At 37.5% G+C, this 15,207-nt stretch overlaps 2 protein-coding genes across 4 annotated transcripts in view; both read right to left on the bottom strand.

Moving 5' to 3' along the window:
• Positions 1-880, bottom strand: part of syn3 (synapsin III) — a 70,442-nt gene extending 69,562 nt beyond the window's left edge. The window contains exon 1 of one of the 2 annotated variants that reach the window (XM_077197572.1): positions 819-880. The gene's annotated coding sequence lies outside the window, so the exon portion shown is untranslated. The remainder of the gene's footprint in view (positions 1-818) is intronic. The other variant, XM_077197573.1, reaches the window with a different exon arrangement.
• A 220-nt stretch (positions 881-1,100) lies between these two features.
• Positions 1,101-13,835, bottom strand: LOC143706026 (protein mono-ADP-ribosyltransferase PARP12-like). Of its 2 annotated transcripts, XM_077197567.1 has the most exons (13): positions 13,439-13,810; positions 10,749-10,887; positions 9,743-10,040; positions 8,830-8,877; positions 8,153-8,279; positions 7,845-8,013; positions 6,740-6,875; positions 6,266-6,362; positions 6,095-6,179; positions 5,558-5,688; positions 5,319-5,464; positions 2,289-3,033; positions 1,101-2,237 (listed from the first exon to the last, which is right to left on the bottom strand). In XM_077197567.1, the coding sequence occupies exons 1-13, from the start codon at positions 13,720-13,722 to the stop codon at positions 1,523-1,525; spliced, it is 3,120 nt and encodes a 1,039-aa protein (XP_077053682.1). In that variant the 5' UTR covers positions 13,723-13,810; the 3' UTR covers positions 1,101-1,522. The 2 variants fall into 2 exon arrangements, with proteins under 2 accessions (XP_077053682.1, XP_077053681.1); XM_077197566.1 differs by having other exon boundaries at positions 1,101-3,033; positions 13,439-13,835.
• Positions 13,836-15,207: the final 1,372 nt, after the last annotated feature.

Raw genomic sequence — 15,207 nt, 5'->3', positions numbered from 1 at the left:
TGGATAGATAGATAGATAGATAGATAGATGGATGGATAGATATATCCAATAAATAAATAATATCTAAGTTAATTGTCTGTTGATTAATCCCATGCTAAATTAATTATACACAATAAAAGTAGGGTAAAAAAAGAAAAATAGAAAGAAAGTGCCTCCTAAACAATGACACCGACCCACAGCTAATTAGAACAACTAGAATATGATAATGAGATGTATTGTGACGCGGTGACGCGCTTGCCAGGTTTACCGCGTTGCGTCGCGTTTGATTGACATGTATAATAATCCTATGATAATAACAGTTCAGTCAAACACACGAGCCGAGTCAAACACCTGCGCATGCGCAGTGGGAGTGACATCTAACGGCGTCTGCCTGCGTGCTGACCATACACTGAATAAATAAGACTGTTCTCGCGCAGGACAGAAGAATAATAAGTGTTCAGATATTTTCATGATGAATAATTAATGAGGATTAAAAAAACAGAAGTGAATAAAGGCGGCTGTGAGGTTTGAGAATGAATAGATCGATATATGAAGGGATTCCCTCACCGACATCAATATCAATATTCTCTATCACAATCACAGTTGGTAAATATAACATACATTATGAGGTTTTCACAATTACCCTTAATTTAGACGTGTTGTATTATCACACAGCATCTTTAAATACCCAACCATCAAAAAACGGAGAAGGAAAATACAATATTTAGTATATTTACCAGATATTACCTTGTGTACTAATTGTCAGTAATGACACATTACAGAAAAGGCAATAAATAAATTAAAAATGTCATAAATGAAGCCAGATTTGGTTTATTTACCTCAGAAACGTCCGTGCTCGTGCCACACTGACTCCAGCACCAGCGCTCGGGCTCACGGTGCATGACGGGAACGTGCGGGACTCGCCGCATTAATTTACTCGCAGCCGATTGGACGAACAGTCTCATCCTTATGGATATTTAATGAGAGGTACATACGCGCGCATGCGCAGAGCCGGAGGGGTGCGTTGCTGCTACTCAGGATCTGATTCTGCACTAGTGGAAAAGATGTAAATCTTCATCGATTCGATTAGTGGACTGGAAATATGATTGAGAAGCAAGACGACAGTTTTATCTGTGTGTTTATTGCTCTTAAAGTGGACTATCAGTGCAATATCACAGACCACCAGAATAGTGCTGCATCGGATTTCACACATAAATCAGATGTTGATCAAAAGCAGAAAAGCAGCACCTGTTAAAAACAAATATTCATAAACACATTCAGTGGCAAATGTTGATTATGTGAGACTAAATGATGCTGGATAACACAGGAAGTGCTTTCATAAAGTCTACATTTTTGATAGTGTACAGGTTAATATTTAATATGTCAATAAACTGTTAGCATTGTCAAGATGCAAAAAAGTCACGTCCTGATATTCATTTGAATAACTTAAAGTTTTAAACTCGACTGATAATGTTTTAATGAACAATCGAAACACAAATATTAGCTTGTGCTAATGCAACTTGACACATATTATGATCACAGATCACATCACGACACATTTGTTCTTCTGCGCTTCAGGATTGTGTGGGTTTGTCCCTGATGAAGAGCTTCCCGTGTGATCGTGTGGAAGGAGGCGGCGGTGATGAGAGGAACGCGTGGAGGAGCTCGACGCTGATTCGCTGGAGCGAGACCAACTCTGAGACGGCATGTTCTTCACCGAATACTTCACGGTGCTCTGGGATCCCATGGACAGCCTGGACTCATCTGTGACACTCACACACTGATGACGCCGTGAACTCTCAGCTCTCTGAGCCGACAGATCCGGATGGAGAGGCGTTCTAGGAGCATCTGAGACAGGAAGTGCAGGGGAAACAGGAAGTGCAGGGGAAACAGGAAGTGCAGTGAAGGCGGTTTCAACTGAGACAGGAAGTGCAGTAAAGAGGCGTTTATTTGAGACAGGAAGCGGAGCTGAGAGAGGAAGTGCAGTAAATGGGTGTTTATCTGAGACAGGAAGTGCAGTTGAGACAGGAAGTGCAGTGGAGGCACTTTCAGCTGAGACAGGAAGTGCAGTAAAGAGTTGTTTATCTGAGACAGGAAGTGCAATGGAGGTGCATTCATTTGAGACAGGAAATGCAGCAGAGACAGGAAGTGTAGGGGAGGCGCTTTCAGCTGGGACAGGAAGTGCAGTGGATGCACGTTTATCTGAGACAGGAAGTGCACAAAAGAGACGTTTATCTGAGAAAGGAAGTGCAATGGAGGTGCATTCATTTGAGACAGGAAATGCAGCAGAGACAGGAAGTGTAGGGGAGGGGCTTTCAGCTGGGACAGGAAGTGCAGTGGAGGCGGGTTCAGCTAAAGCAGGAAGTGCAGTGGAGGCTCGTTCAGCTGAGACAGGAAGTTCAGTGGATGCACGTTTATCTGAGACAGGAAGTGCACAAAAGAGACGTTTATCTGAGAAAGGAAGTGCAATGGAGTTGCATTGATTTGACACAGGAAGTGCAGTGGAGGCGCGTTCAGCTAAAACAGGAAGTGCAGAGGTGACACCCACAGTTGCGTCTAACGTTGAACTTAAGACTGTAATGAGAGAGCCTGTTCCTCCGGAGAATGAAGTGTGTTCTGGGACAGAATTTGGACCCTCGAGTGAGCCGGCAGATCCAGAGTCGATGATGACTGAGGTTTGCTCTGGTTCTGTGGCTTTAGAGGTTTGCCTTGTTTCTTTTGTGTTTTCCTGAGCAATCCCCGCCGCCAGAGAGACGTCACACGCGCCAAACCCCGACCCCACCCACTCACACATGCTATTCTTATCCTCGTACGTAATAAGAAACTCAGGGTAGATCTGAGACTTGTCAAACACCACAAAGATAGAGGGGTCACGTGTATCATCCACACAGCTGTCGTACAGACTTCCTTCAGCGCGTTTGGCCGGAGGATGGCGAAAACGAGCCGCTCCTCGAGTGTAGTACCCGACCAACACCCTGCACACGAACACACTCCTCACTGCAAACTCATCAGTCCGCTCGTCCCAGTACCTGGCGTTCTTTGAGAAATAAATCCCTGACAAATAAGGGGGGAAATTAGAAATTACAAGCAAATTCGCTTTTTAAAACATTTCAATTTGTAAAGGGTTACTCGTTACTTTACTCGTTACATCACAAAAGTAATCTGATTACATAATGCATGTACTTGTGATGTGTTACTTTACTCGTTACATCACAAAAGTAATCTGATTACGTAATGCACGTTACTTGTGATGTGTTACTTTACTTGTTACATCACAAATGTAATCTGATTACATAATGCACGTACTTGTGATGTGTTACTTTACTTGTTACATCACAAATGTAATCTGATTACATAATGCATGTACTTGTGATGTGTTACTTTACTTGTTACATCACAAATGTAATCTGATTACATAATGCACGTTACTTGTGATGTGTTACTTTACTCGTTACATCACAAAAGTAATTGATTACATAATGTATGTACTTGTGATGTGTTACTTTACTTATTACATCACAAAAGTAATCTGATTACATAATGCACGTTACTTGTGATGTGTTACTTTACTTGTTACATCACAAAAGTAATCTGATTACATAATGCACGTTACTTGTAATGTGTTACTTTACTCGTTACATCACAAATGTAATCTGATTACATAATGCACGTTACTTGTGATGTGTTACTTTACTTATTACATCACAAAAGTAATCTGATTACATAATGCACGTTACTTGTGATGTGTTACTTTACTTGTTACATCACAAAAGTAATCTGATTACATAATGCATGTACTTGTGATGTGTTACTTTACTCGTTACATCACAAAAGTAATCTGATTACATAATGCACGTTACTTGTGATGTGTTACTTTACTCTTTACATCACAAAAGTAATTGATTATGTAATGCATGTACTTGTGATGTGTTACTTTACTTGTTACATCACAAATGTAATCTGATTACGTAATGCATGTACTTGTGATGTGTTACTTTACTCGTCACATCACAAAAGTAATCTGATTACATAATGCATGTACTTGTGATGTGTTACTTGTTACATCACAAATGTAATCTGATTACGTAATGCATGTACTTGTGATGTGTTACTTTACTCGTTACATCACAAAAGTAATTGATTATGTAATGCATGTACTTGTGATGTGTTACTTTACTTGTTACATCACAAAAGTAATTGATTATGTAATGCATGTACTTGTGATGTGTTACTTTACTTGTTACATCACAAATGTAATCTGATTACGTAATGCATGTACTTGTGATGTGTTACTTTACTTGTTACATCACAAATGTAATCTGATTACATAATGCATGTACTTGTGATGTGTTACTTTACTTGTTACATCACAAATGTAATCTGATTACGTAATGCATGTACTTGTGATGTGTTACTTTACTTGTTACATCACAAATGTAATCTGATTACATAATGCATGTACTTGTGATGTGTTACTTTACTTGTTACATCACAAATGTAATCTGATTACGTAATGCATGTACTTGTGATGTGTTACTTTACTTGTTACATCACAAATGTAATCTGATTACGTAATGCATGTCCTTGTGATGTGTTACTTTACTTGTTACATCACAAATGTAATCTGATTACGTAATGCATGTCCTTGTGATGTGTTACTTTACTTGTTACATCACAAATGTAATCTGATTACATAATGCACGTTACTTGTGATGTGTTACTTTACTTGTTACATCACAAATGTAATCTGATTACGTAATGCATGTACTTGTGATGTGTTACTTTACTTGTTACATCACAAATGTAATCTGATTACGTAATGCATGTACTTGTGATGTGTTACTTTACTTGTTACATCACAAATGTAATCTGATTACGTAATGCATGTCCTTGTGATGTGTTACTTGTTACATCACAAATGTAATCTGATTACGTAATGCATGTACTTGTGATGTGTTACTTTACTTGTTACATCACAAATGTAATCTGATTATGTAATGCATGTACTTGTGATGTGTTACTTTACTTGTTACATCACAAATGTAATCTGATTACATAATGCATGTACTTGTGATGTGTTACTTGTTACATCACAAATGTAATCTGATTACGTAATGCATGTACTTGTGATGTGTTACTTTACTTGTTACATCACAAAAGTAATTGATTATGTAATGCATGTACTTGTAATGTGTTACTTTACTCGTTACATCACAAAAGTAATCTGATTAAAAAAACTGGACGTTCAGGGAACATTCAGAAATACTGTTCTCATATGTTAGCTAAACGTTCCTACAACATATTTTAGTTAGCTGGGTTCTACTTATGATAAAACATACCCTTTCCATAAGCTGCTGCATCAACCTCCTGAAAGTCACAGTTTCTGTGACACACACCATCGACAAGAGAGGATCTAGTGCCGTGGAATAAAAGCCGCTCATGATATCGCTCACATTTGTTTGCAATTTTCATTTGTTCTTTTTTCCTGCAAAAAAGTATGTTTATGCAAATAAAACTGGGATTTAAAGATTTGTGGCAAATAATCAATTCTCCTCAACAGGCCTGAACTGATACCCACATCATGAAGTTTTCCCAGAGTTCCCTGTTTTGCACACGCTCGATCTGTCGGACAGTAAAACCCCTCAGACTTTCATTGAAGCGCTCCTGGACTCTCACATAATCTCTGTGAGACGGAGGGAGACGGAGTCTCTGCAAATAAACAAGAGATCTGTTTTATTAGAGAGCAGCGATGATGATGAAATTACTAAGATCATCACAAAAATATGCACTTTGGAACCTATTTCAAAGTTTGTGTTCTCGAGGCTCTAACACTGTTGTTGTGTAAATGAACGGCCGGAACACATTAAAGTTTCTGTTTTCTGTTAGAACGGTGTGTGTTAGCGGCCGCTAAGTTAATAACTAATGATCTTTGCAACGGAAGTGAATCAATCAAAATTAACTTTAGCTGGACAATAACTTTATTCTAGAGCTGCTGTAAAGCCTAAACAATCTCTATTACTTTCATTTCCAATTATCACTGTAAAGCTGCTTTGAAACAGTCCATATTGTTAAAAACGCTGTATAAATGAAGGTGACTTGACAAAAAAAACTGAACCTGAAATCCAGATTTAGGAATCGCAGAATGGTCCCAAAATCCAGGAACACCTTTAGAAAATTTAGTCTTGCTGGCACCACAAACTCTGGAAAACAAAGATCACCCTGAATAACACAAGACAACAGTCAGAAGCATAACATCATCACACAGGACACATGTGAGCGCCGTCACCTCGCTTTAGCCTTCTGGACGTCGACTGATGAAACGAACGCGGGCCGTCGCCTGACGGGTCTCTCTGTGCCGCTAGCTTCATTTCGTTGTTTCATGTCTGTGAACAAGATTAGCAGTAATGTTCAAATGATAACACTTTACAATAAGGTTCATTAGTTAACATGAACAATACTTCTTCATTATTTAATAATCTTAGTTAATATTGATTGTAACATTTACTAATACGTTATTAAAATCAACGGTTGCATTTGTTAACATTAGTTAATGCACTGTGAACTAACATGAACAACTGTATTTTTATGAGTTAACATTAACAAAGATTACTAAATACTGTAACAAATGTATTGCTCATTGTTAGATCATGTTAGTAAATACATTCACTAATGTTAACTAATGCACCTTATTGTAAAGTGTTACCGTTCAAATCTTAATACAGCTGAAACCCGCACAGAGCACTGGCTTATAACAACAAACCTGTGAAACTGAGCTCGTAGAAACGGTTTCCCGCTGTGAACTTGATCCCAGAATCCTCTTGATTCTGCTGTAAATACTCCTGATATTTCTGCTCCAGCTTCTCACTGCTGACTGAAGACAGTCGGTGCATCTCTGCCTGAGAAAAAGAAACATGTTTATCAGCAGCAGTGATGCGGTAGGTTGCTTTTAAAACTATTGTTTTACAATATTCCATTACTCCCTAAAAAACTAATTACATAGTTACTTTTTACGGAAAGTAATGCATTACGCTCTCTTCCAGAACTTGCAGGTGTTTCTTTACTGAGAAACAAATCATTACTCTAAGCAAATTATTTAAAGTGCAACGTAACTTGCATTACTTAAAAAAATTATAATAATAATTTAAATAATGTGTAAATTTACAAAGTAATTAGTTACATCAAAAATCTGGGTTAATATGATTAAGTAATGCATGCTACTTGTAATGTGTTGTTACATCACAGAAGTAATTTGATTATGTAATGCATGTTAATTGTAATGTTCCTTGTTAAATCACAGAAGTAATATGATTACGTAATGCACATTACTTGTGATGCGTTACTTTACTCGTTACATCACAGAAGTAATATGATTACGTAATGCACGTTACTTGTGATGCGTTACTTTACTTGTGATGCGTTACTTTACTCGTTATGCGTTACTTTACTCGTTACATCACAGAAGTAATATGATTACGTAATGCACGTTACTTGTGATGCGTTACTTTACTTGTGATGCGTTACTTTACTCGTTATGCGTTACTTTACTCGTTACATCACAGAAGTAATATGATTACGTAATGCACATTACTTGTGATGCGTTACTTTACTCGTTACATCACAGAAGTAATATGATTACGTAATGCACGTTACTTGTGATGCGTTACTTTACTTGTGATGCGTTACTTTACTCGTTATGCGTTACTTTACTCGTTACATCACAGAAGTAATATGATTACGTAATGCACGTTACTTGTGATGCGTTACTTTACTCGTTATGCGTTACTTTACTCGTTATGCGTTACCCCCAACACTGATCACCAGAAACTATTTGCTCATTAACACTTTAAGCAGACGATCAAACATACTATTGTTGCGTACTGGATCCAGCGATTGTACTCGTCTTTCCAGTACCAGTTCCAGGAGGTGGTGAGGAGCATGGAGTCGGGAAGCAGCGCAGACGATTCTGTAGAGAGACGCCGGACCTCGTCGAGACCCAGAGTCATTTCCTCAAAACAAATGGGCTCGTTTCCAGAACTGTCCAGGAGCAGAAAGGCGCAACACATATTATTCATTCAGTTTTTCCATAGACATGGAGGTTTCATTAAAAATATGTATTATATAAGTTACATAACACTCGAAAGGAACGACATGATTTACTACCAAGCATACACACCTGTGTATGTTGGATGGGTCACAGTAATCACGCTCAATCTGTTGATTCTGGGGTAAGTCGTGCCATGTTGGGCCCACCTTCACCTCCCACTTATAGGGCATTTTAAAGTGTGTTTTGCTGCATTCATCTGCAGACAGAAACGCTGACATCTGAATCTCACTCATCTACTAATGCCGTGTGATTCAATAACAACCCAACAATAAAAGATGCACAAGGTGCCTTATTTCTGTTCACACTGTGACTTCTTGCATGTGTGTATATGTATTTGTTATCAACAATGTGGTGTTAAAATATGAATGGAATTAAAAAACCAGCTGGTCCGGTACAAGGTGAATGCAGTTCATTAAATGTTTTGGTTATGTATTTGGTGAGTAACTTTATAATATATTCAGTCAGTCGATCATCGTGACCAAAAAAGACAATAATATTCCATATTATAATCGATTTCAAAGCACTATCGGATGAGACCATTTGAACTGAATTGATCTAAATAATGACAATATTAATTTTGCAACATATAACATTGACACTGTATTGAACTAAACCGAATCAACACAAAACTGAATTGAGTTGAATAATGACACTATTGTCTTCTGTAGAGCTGCCACATAGAAACTCCCTAGCAACCACATCGCAACACCCTAGCAACCACCCGAGATATTATCACACACACGTACCGTCTCCGCAGAAGCCTCTGACGAGAAAGGACAGGCAGATCTCGTTCTCTGTAGATGAGATCAAATATAATATGAGGCAAATATTCTCGTTGCTTCACTAATAAACCAAACTGTGAACACTAACACTTAAAATAATTCATTGGTTTGAGTAGGACAAACTTAAATTTAAAATTAACTTGTATGAGTATTTAGCACTTTCTTTTTCTTTCAAGTCCACAGAACTGATATATTTAAGTAAACTGAACTGTATAATTGATTTTAGATTTATTAAATTACATATTTTAATTTAGACTAACTTAAATTTAACTCAACATGGGCTAGGATTTCTATTTCCAAGCATGCTTTGCCTGTGGCACTCGAAAGGGAGAGTAAATGCTAAAATTAAGTGTAATGTTTTGACTGAATCATCGAAGGTCAGAAGCAAGTACACTGGTCAATAAAGTGAGATTAAATGCACTCAAATGTATGTTTTATTTAACATATTTAGTTATTGGAGGTTTGCATAGTATTCTGATTCTGCTTTTCACTGATTTTATTCATTTTGAGGAATATTGACATATTTTTGTGCAAGTGAGATGAGTAAATGCACGCTCACATTTAGTCTAGAACTACAATAACCATCATGTTCTCTCTCACACACACACACACACACACACACACACACACACACACACACACACACACACACACACACACACACACTTCGATTTGTCTCAACATGAGGACAGGAGAGCTGTCAGTCAATGAATGTGAAAAAGTAACTAGCGTTACTTATTTGAAAAAAGTAACTCAGATATTTTGTTGTAAATTGAAAAAGCAATGCATTGCTTTACGAGTTACTTGAGAAAGTAATCTGATTACATAACTCAAGTTACTTGTAACGAGTTGCACACGACACTGATCCCCGGCACACCTGTGTTAGTCTCCGGCTCGATCCTGCGCGTCCGGACGCTCTCCGTGTTCCCGCGCTCCTGTCGAGTCTTCAGAGCCAGGATGTTGCGGTAGACGAAGGGAAGCTTGTCCATCAGCTGACGACACACTCCTCTGGAGAACAGGACTCGTCTCGCGCGAGGCTCCTGGAAGTCGTGGGTCCGGCTGCAGTCCGTGCGGCCGCAGCGCCCCCGGAGGAAGTCCTCGCACATGTGCAGTCGAGTGCACTTCTCTCCGTCGGGACAGATCCCGTCAGGCCCTCGGTTGAACATCACACACACCTGAGAAGACGACGACACACACACACACACATGAGCGCGCTGCAACTCAGATGTTCCAATTCCATTCGATTTCGATTCTAAATTCGATTCCAGATTCAACTCAGTGAATATAGATTTAATAGGGACATTTAATTTTATATTTAACAATATTAATACAACATTATTTTCCTGTTATCTCTGTAAAGCTGCTTTGAATCTGTATTGTAAAAAGCGCTGTATAAATAAAGGTGACTTGACTTAATATAAATCCTATAGTTATAAAAAAGAACAGTGAACATAAGTTTACTAACAAGTGGTTAATTAATAAAAAGAAATTAAGAGCCACAAACTTGTATGTTAAACTCTAAACTCTATATTTCAAATGCATACAGTCAGTGAATACACAGGATTGTGAGGCAAGAGGAAAAATTGGAGGCGTGTCTTGACGAAACAGGATCAGGTTATATTATGTTTAAGATAAAACAAACATAAAATCTCACAGCATTTGCTGTAAATGCAAGGCAATGAACAGTGGAGGAAAACTAATACTGGCTTTTGGGCGATGGATAAATAAATATGGGGAAAAAAATGATTCGTGGCTTTTGAGAATCGATGTTGAATCAACCACATGTTAAAAATTAATCGAAAAATGTATTTATTTAATTTATTTTTTTGCCGAGCCCTAACCGCCCATCAGTAGTGAAGGAAGTGAACATGTGACCGGCTCACGGGAGGCAGGAGCGCGCTGTCGGACTGCAGCAATAACACACGCAGATCCTCTCGGCTCAGGCGGGTCATGTGATGCGCTCGCAGGATCCTCATGTTGTGCTCGGATCGCAGCTGCTGGTGTCCAAAACTGCAGCCATGCCTTAGAAACACACACACACACACACACACACACACACACACACGCTCAAAGTCCTGTCTGAATGTTCTTCATCTGTGGAAGCTCATTTCCACCACAAAAGAAAAACATTACGTAATGCACGTTACTCGTAATGCGTTACTTTACTTCAAAAAAGTAATCTGATGAGAAAAAAATCGTATTTTGGTAAATCATAATCATGACATAAAATGTGGAAGCTTATTTCCAACAAAAAAAAAAAAAAAACGTAGAAAAAAAATCATACTTTGGTAAAGCTTAATTATGACATAAAAACAAATCATAATAAAAAGTGGATATGACATTTTAAGTCAGAATTATAACACGAAGACAACTTTTTAACAATTATTAATCAGTAAAACACAATAATAAGTAATTAAGCAGGTTGTTATTATCACTTGATATGTCAACATCAATTATCTCAATTTAGACTTTTTAGAGGCCGTTTACAAGACACAGTTTCTAACTAAGTAAAACATTTTATTCGCTTTTGCCGGTTCACAAACTTTTTAAAACGATTTCAAAGTGCAAGTTTTTGAAAATTATACCGTTATCGTTTCCGTGTAAACTACAAAACCGCAACTTTGCGCATTATGTGTTCAGTCTATAGGCGAATGGTGTTTCTTTGCGAAGTGACGTCGCCATCTACTGGCCTGGCAGAAGAATACAGCGCTTTTAACCCTCTGGGGTACTTTGTTTTCCAGTCACACATTGGACTTTCACGTCATTAGTGACATCAAAATGTTATTTTTTTCAGTAAAATCAATGAAATGTATTTTTGTTCAATAATATTTTTCTGGTGTTTTGAGAGAATTCTATGATAATAATTAATATTTATGCAATAATTATGATCCATTTTTTCCCATTGAATATAATAGAAAATGTATATATATATATATAATTTTTATTATTTGTTAATTAATGCTGTATTTCAGGTTAAATTAGAGACTAGATCTATAGAAAAAAGCAGATTGGTGCCATCTGTTGGAAGTATTGAGCATAATTATCATGCAATATCATATTGTAACCACTAGATGGATTTACAGCTCTCTGTAGAAATGCTTCTGAATTCTAGTTGTTTTGCACATATTTGCCTATTTTTTTTCAGGTTGTGGATTTTAATATATAATAAGAGATTCTCAAAGACTATTTTTGTCAAGTTTTTTGTTTGTTTGTTTGGTTTAAAATGATTTTTTGTACAGTTCAATGAACAATAACTCTTATTCAAAATTGGCAACAGCAATTATGAACAAAAAAATAAAATAACAGCAAAAGTATAATAATTATCAAACAGTAAATGGAAATCAGGATGATATTTAAAACTTTACAGTATATAAAAATTATTACTATTATACTTTTGCTGTTATTTTAGTTTTTTGTTCATAATTGCTGTTTCCTTTTGAATAAGAGTTACTGTTCATTGAATATGTAAATAATATGCACATAATATGTAAATATAGTTATGATGATATTTAAAACGCTTTTTTTATTTCTCTAACTATATTTACATATTATTTACATACTAACTGTATTTGTAACTAACTGTAACTGTATTTTATTTAACATATTCTCACATTTCTCTGTTACAGTTTCACCAGTCTCATATTTCCCTGTGTGTGTGTGTGTGTGTGTGTGTGTGTGTGTGTGTGTGTGTGTGTGTGTGTGTGTGTGTGTGTGTGTGTGTGTGTGTGTGTGTGTGTGTGTACTTTGTATTTTCATATTTTTTGCCAATTTCCCATTCATTTCCTATAACAGTGACCGAAGGTCCCGAGTGACTATTTTTTTCAAGTACCATAAAAGTCACTAAGTTTCGTAACATTTCGATGAAGCTAAGATTTTTAAAAATTATTTATTTAAAAAATTCCAGTCAGAAATGACCGAAGTTGATGGATTTCCCGGATCCGGGTGAACGGGATCGTTTACACAACTTCTCACAACACACAACAACACTAAGGAAAAACATTGCTGTCGTGTAAACATAACCTTAATTTCATAATTATGACTTCGTTTGACATAATTCCTATTTTGTAATCTGATTATGTCATCATTTTGACTAGGTCTATTTATCTCATAATTGACTTAGCTTGTCATAATTTTAAGTTTTTATCGCATAGTTTCAGTTTTTTATTTCAAAATTATATTAGTATGTCATAATTTCAAGTTTTTACCGCATAGTTTAAACTTTTTGTCTCAAAGTTATAAGTATGTCATAATGTTTTACTTTTGTATGTCATAGTTCTGATTTGTATGACACTTGTTTCTCATGTGGAAATAAATGGGCTTCCGTATTCATCAGATCGTGTTTATATCTTTTCTCTTGACTGAATGTATTCGTGTGTTTGAATCAGCTGGTGTTTTAGTGGATTAGCAACACACCGTCTGTCTGTCAGATGTTCTGATTGTAAAGTGTGTTTGGGCATCTTTATTTCTTCATCATATGTTTGTTATCCAATAAATTATATATTTTAAGTTCTGTGACAACTTGCCCCACGTAGTCCACCGGTCTCCACACACACACACACACACACACACACACCTGTTACAGCGTCCCGTCATCAGCTCATATTTGCACATATGAAGGTCTCCACAGAACTGCTCGTCACACTCTCTCCTTCGACACAATTTGACTTTAGTTCGTGCGAAAACCTCCTTATTTTCGTCCCGGTGTATGACTGTGAAGGCGCCGCTTTCCCGCAGGATTTTATCCAGGGAATTCTGAGGTGATATTTCTGTCAGCCCGAATGAAATGTCCAGGAGTCGCTCGTAATCCATCGCTCCGTGATTCCCGCACAGAACCTGCAGGATCGTGTCCTCCGCCATGATTGATGAGTTTATATACGGGTCAGAGAGTGAGTTTCTGTCTGAACACTGACTCCAGATCAGCTCCTGATGGTTCCTTCTCTCTCCGAGGAAACGAAACTCAAAAAAGGGCCCGTATGTACAACATTTCCCTGGAATGCTCTTAAAGATGCAGTGTGTGATTTTTAGCGGCATCTAGTGGTGAGGTTATGAATTGCACCCAACAGAAGTTCTGCTATCCGACAGGAAGTGATGTCGTCGTCTGAGACAGCAGAGAGTAGCCAGTTAAACAATGAGTTTTTTTTACATAGATAAATTAAGAAATTATGTTTACTTTATTATTCAGTAAGACGATATGTTATTGCTTCTTGTTCATCATTGTGTCAGTGTTTTATTCGCTGACTTTAGCAGCTTCTTTACACGAAGAACAACATAGTGACGAAACGCGTTTGTCCGTTCAGGGCCACCGTAGAAATATGTGGATGTAAGGAGACCCGCGGTGTGTGTAGAGAGAAACGTCTCTTTCTAAGCTAATAAAAACATAACGGTTCATTATGTAAGGTTTTTACTGAAAACATAGTTCTAAATATGATATTACATTTCTGTCAACAGATCCTCCTAAATATCACAAAATGCACCTTTGAATAGTCTTAAGTAGGGCTGTAACGATACGCGATATAAAATCGAAATCGCGATAAACAGGTCCACGATCCTGTATCGCGATGTGAGAAGGCAGAATCGCGATCACACCCCTTCCAACTCCCAGAGTTATCCTTCCTGTCCAGAACCAGGGCTCGAATTTCGGCGCGGGTATTGCGCATAATTCTAATCATTCCCGCAGGTCTCCCATTTATAATGTGGGAAATTCCCGCAATCGTAATCCACACAGATAATAAAATAAAATCATTCTTTTAACAACTATCTTCCAGACGCAATTTCACAAACAGCGTGAGTGTTCAGCGGTGCCGCGCGTCTTCTATCTCTTCTCATAATGTTTTGTGCAAGGCAGGCATCAAGCGCTGCGGCGATAATACACACTCGGGTTTTGGAGTCGGGACCATAGACTGTAAGGTCGGGACATGATGGAATATTCACTTGCACAATCGGGCCAGCAGTGCATCGTGACTGAAGTCTTTTTAAGTCTTACCAGTTTAAACATTCAAGCGATTTTAAACTAATCAGTGCTCGCGCGCTCTCTGAGATTATTTTCTATGCGCACATTCATAGAAAATCCGCCTTAAAAACAGCTGGCTAGTAACTATTTTTCGCGGATTATATTGCTTTAACACGCAAAATTGTCAATTTCGGTCTTTGTGAGTAGGCTATACTCTAAATAGGCTATAGTCGGTTTTGTCTTTAATAAAAATAAAACGCATGCCAGTATAATGAACACAGGATCCGTGCACTAGCTCTTAAAGTGACGGCAGCCATATGTGTCTGTCATTAATTTTGTTGTCAAAACAACAAAAGATGGCTTTAAGTTAAAGGAATCAGGATTAATAGCCT

The sequence above is a fragment of the Siphateles boraxobius genome, unplaced genomic scaffold (assembly GCF_051911475.1).
Source record: "Siphateles boraxobius isolate OS27281-9 unplaced genomic scaffold, OSU_SipBor_1 4, whole genome shotgun sequence".
Taxonomy (NCBI): Eukaryota; Metazoa; Chordata; class Actinopteri; order Cypriniformes; family Leuciscidae; genus Siphateles; species Siphateles boraxobius.
Note: the sequence above shows the minus strand (reverse complement) of the source record. Positions and strands in the feature narration are given on the sequence as shown.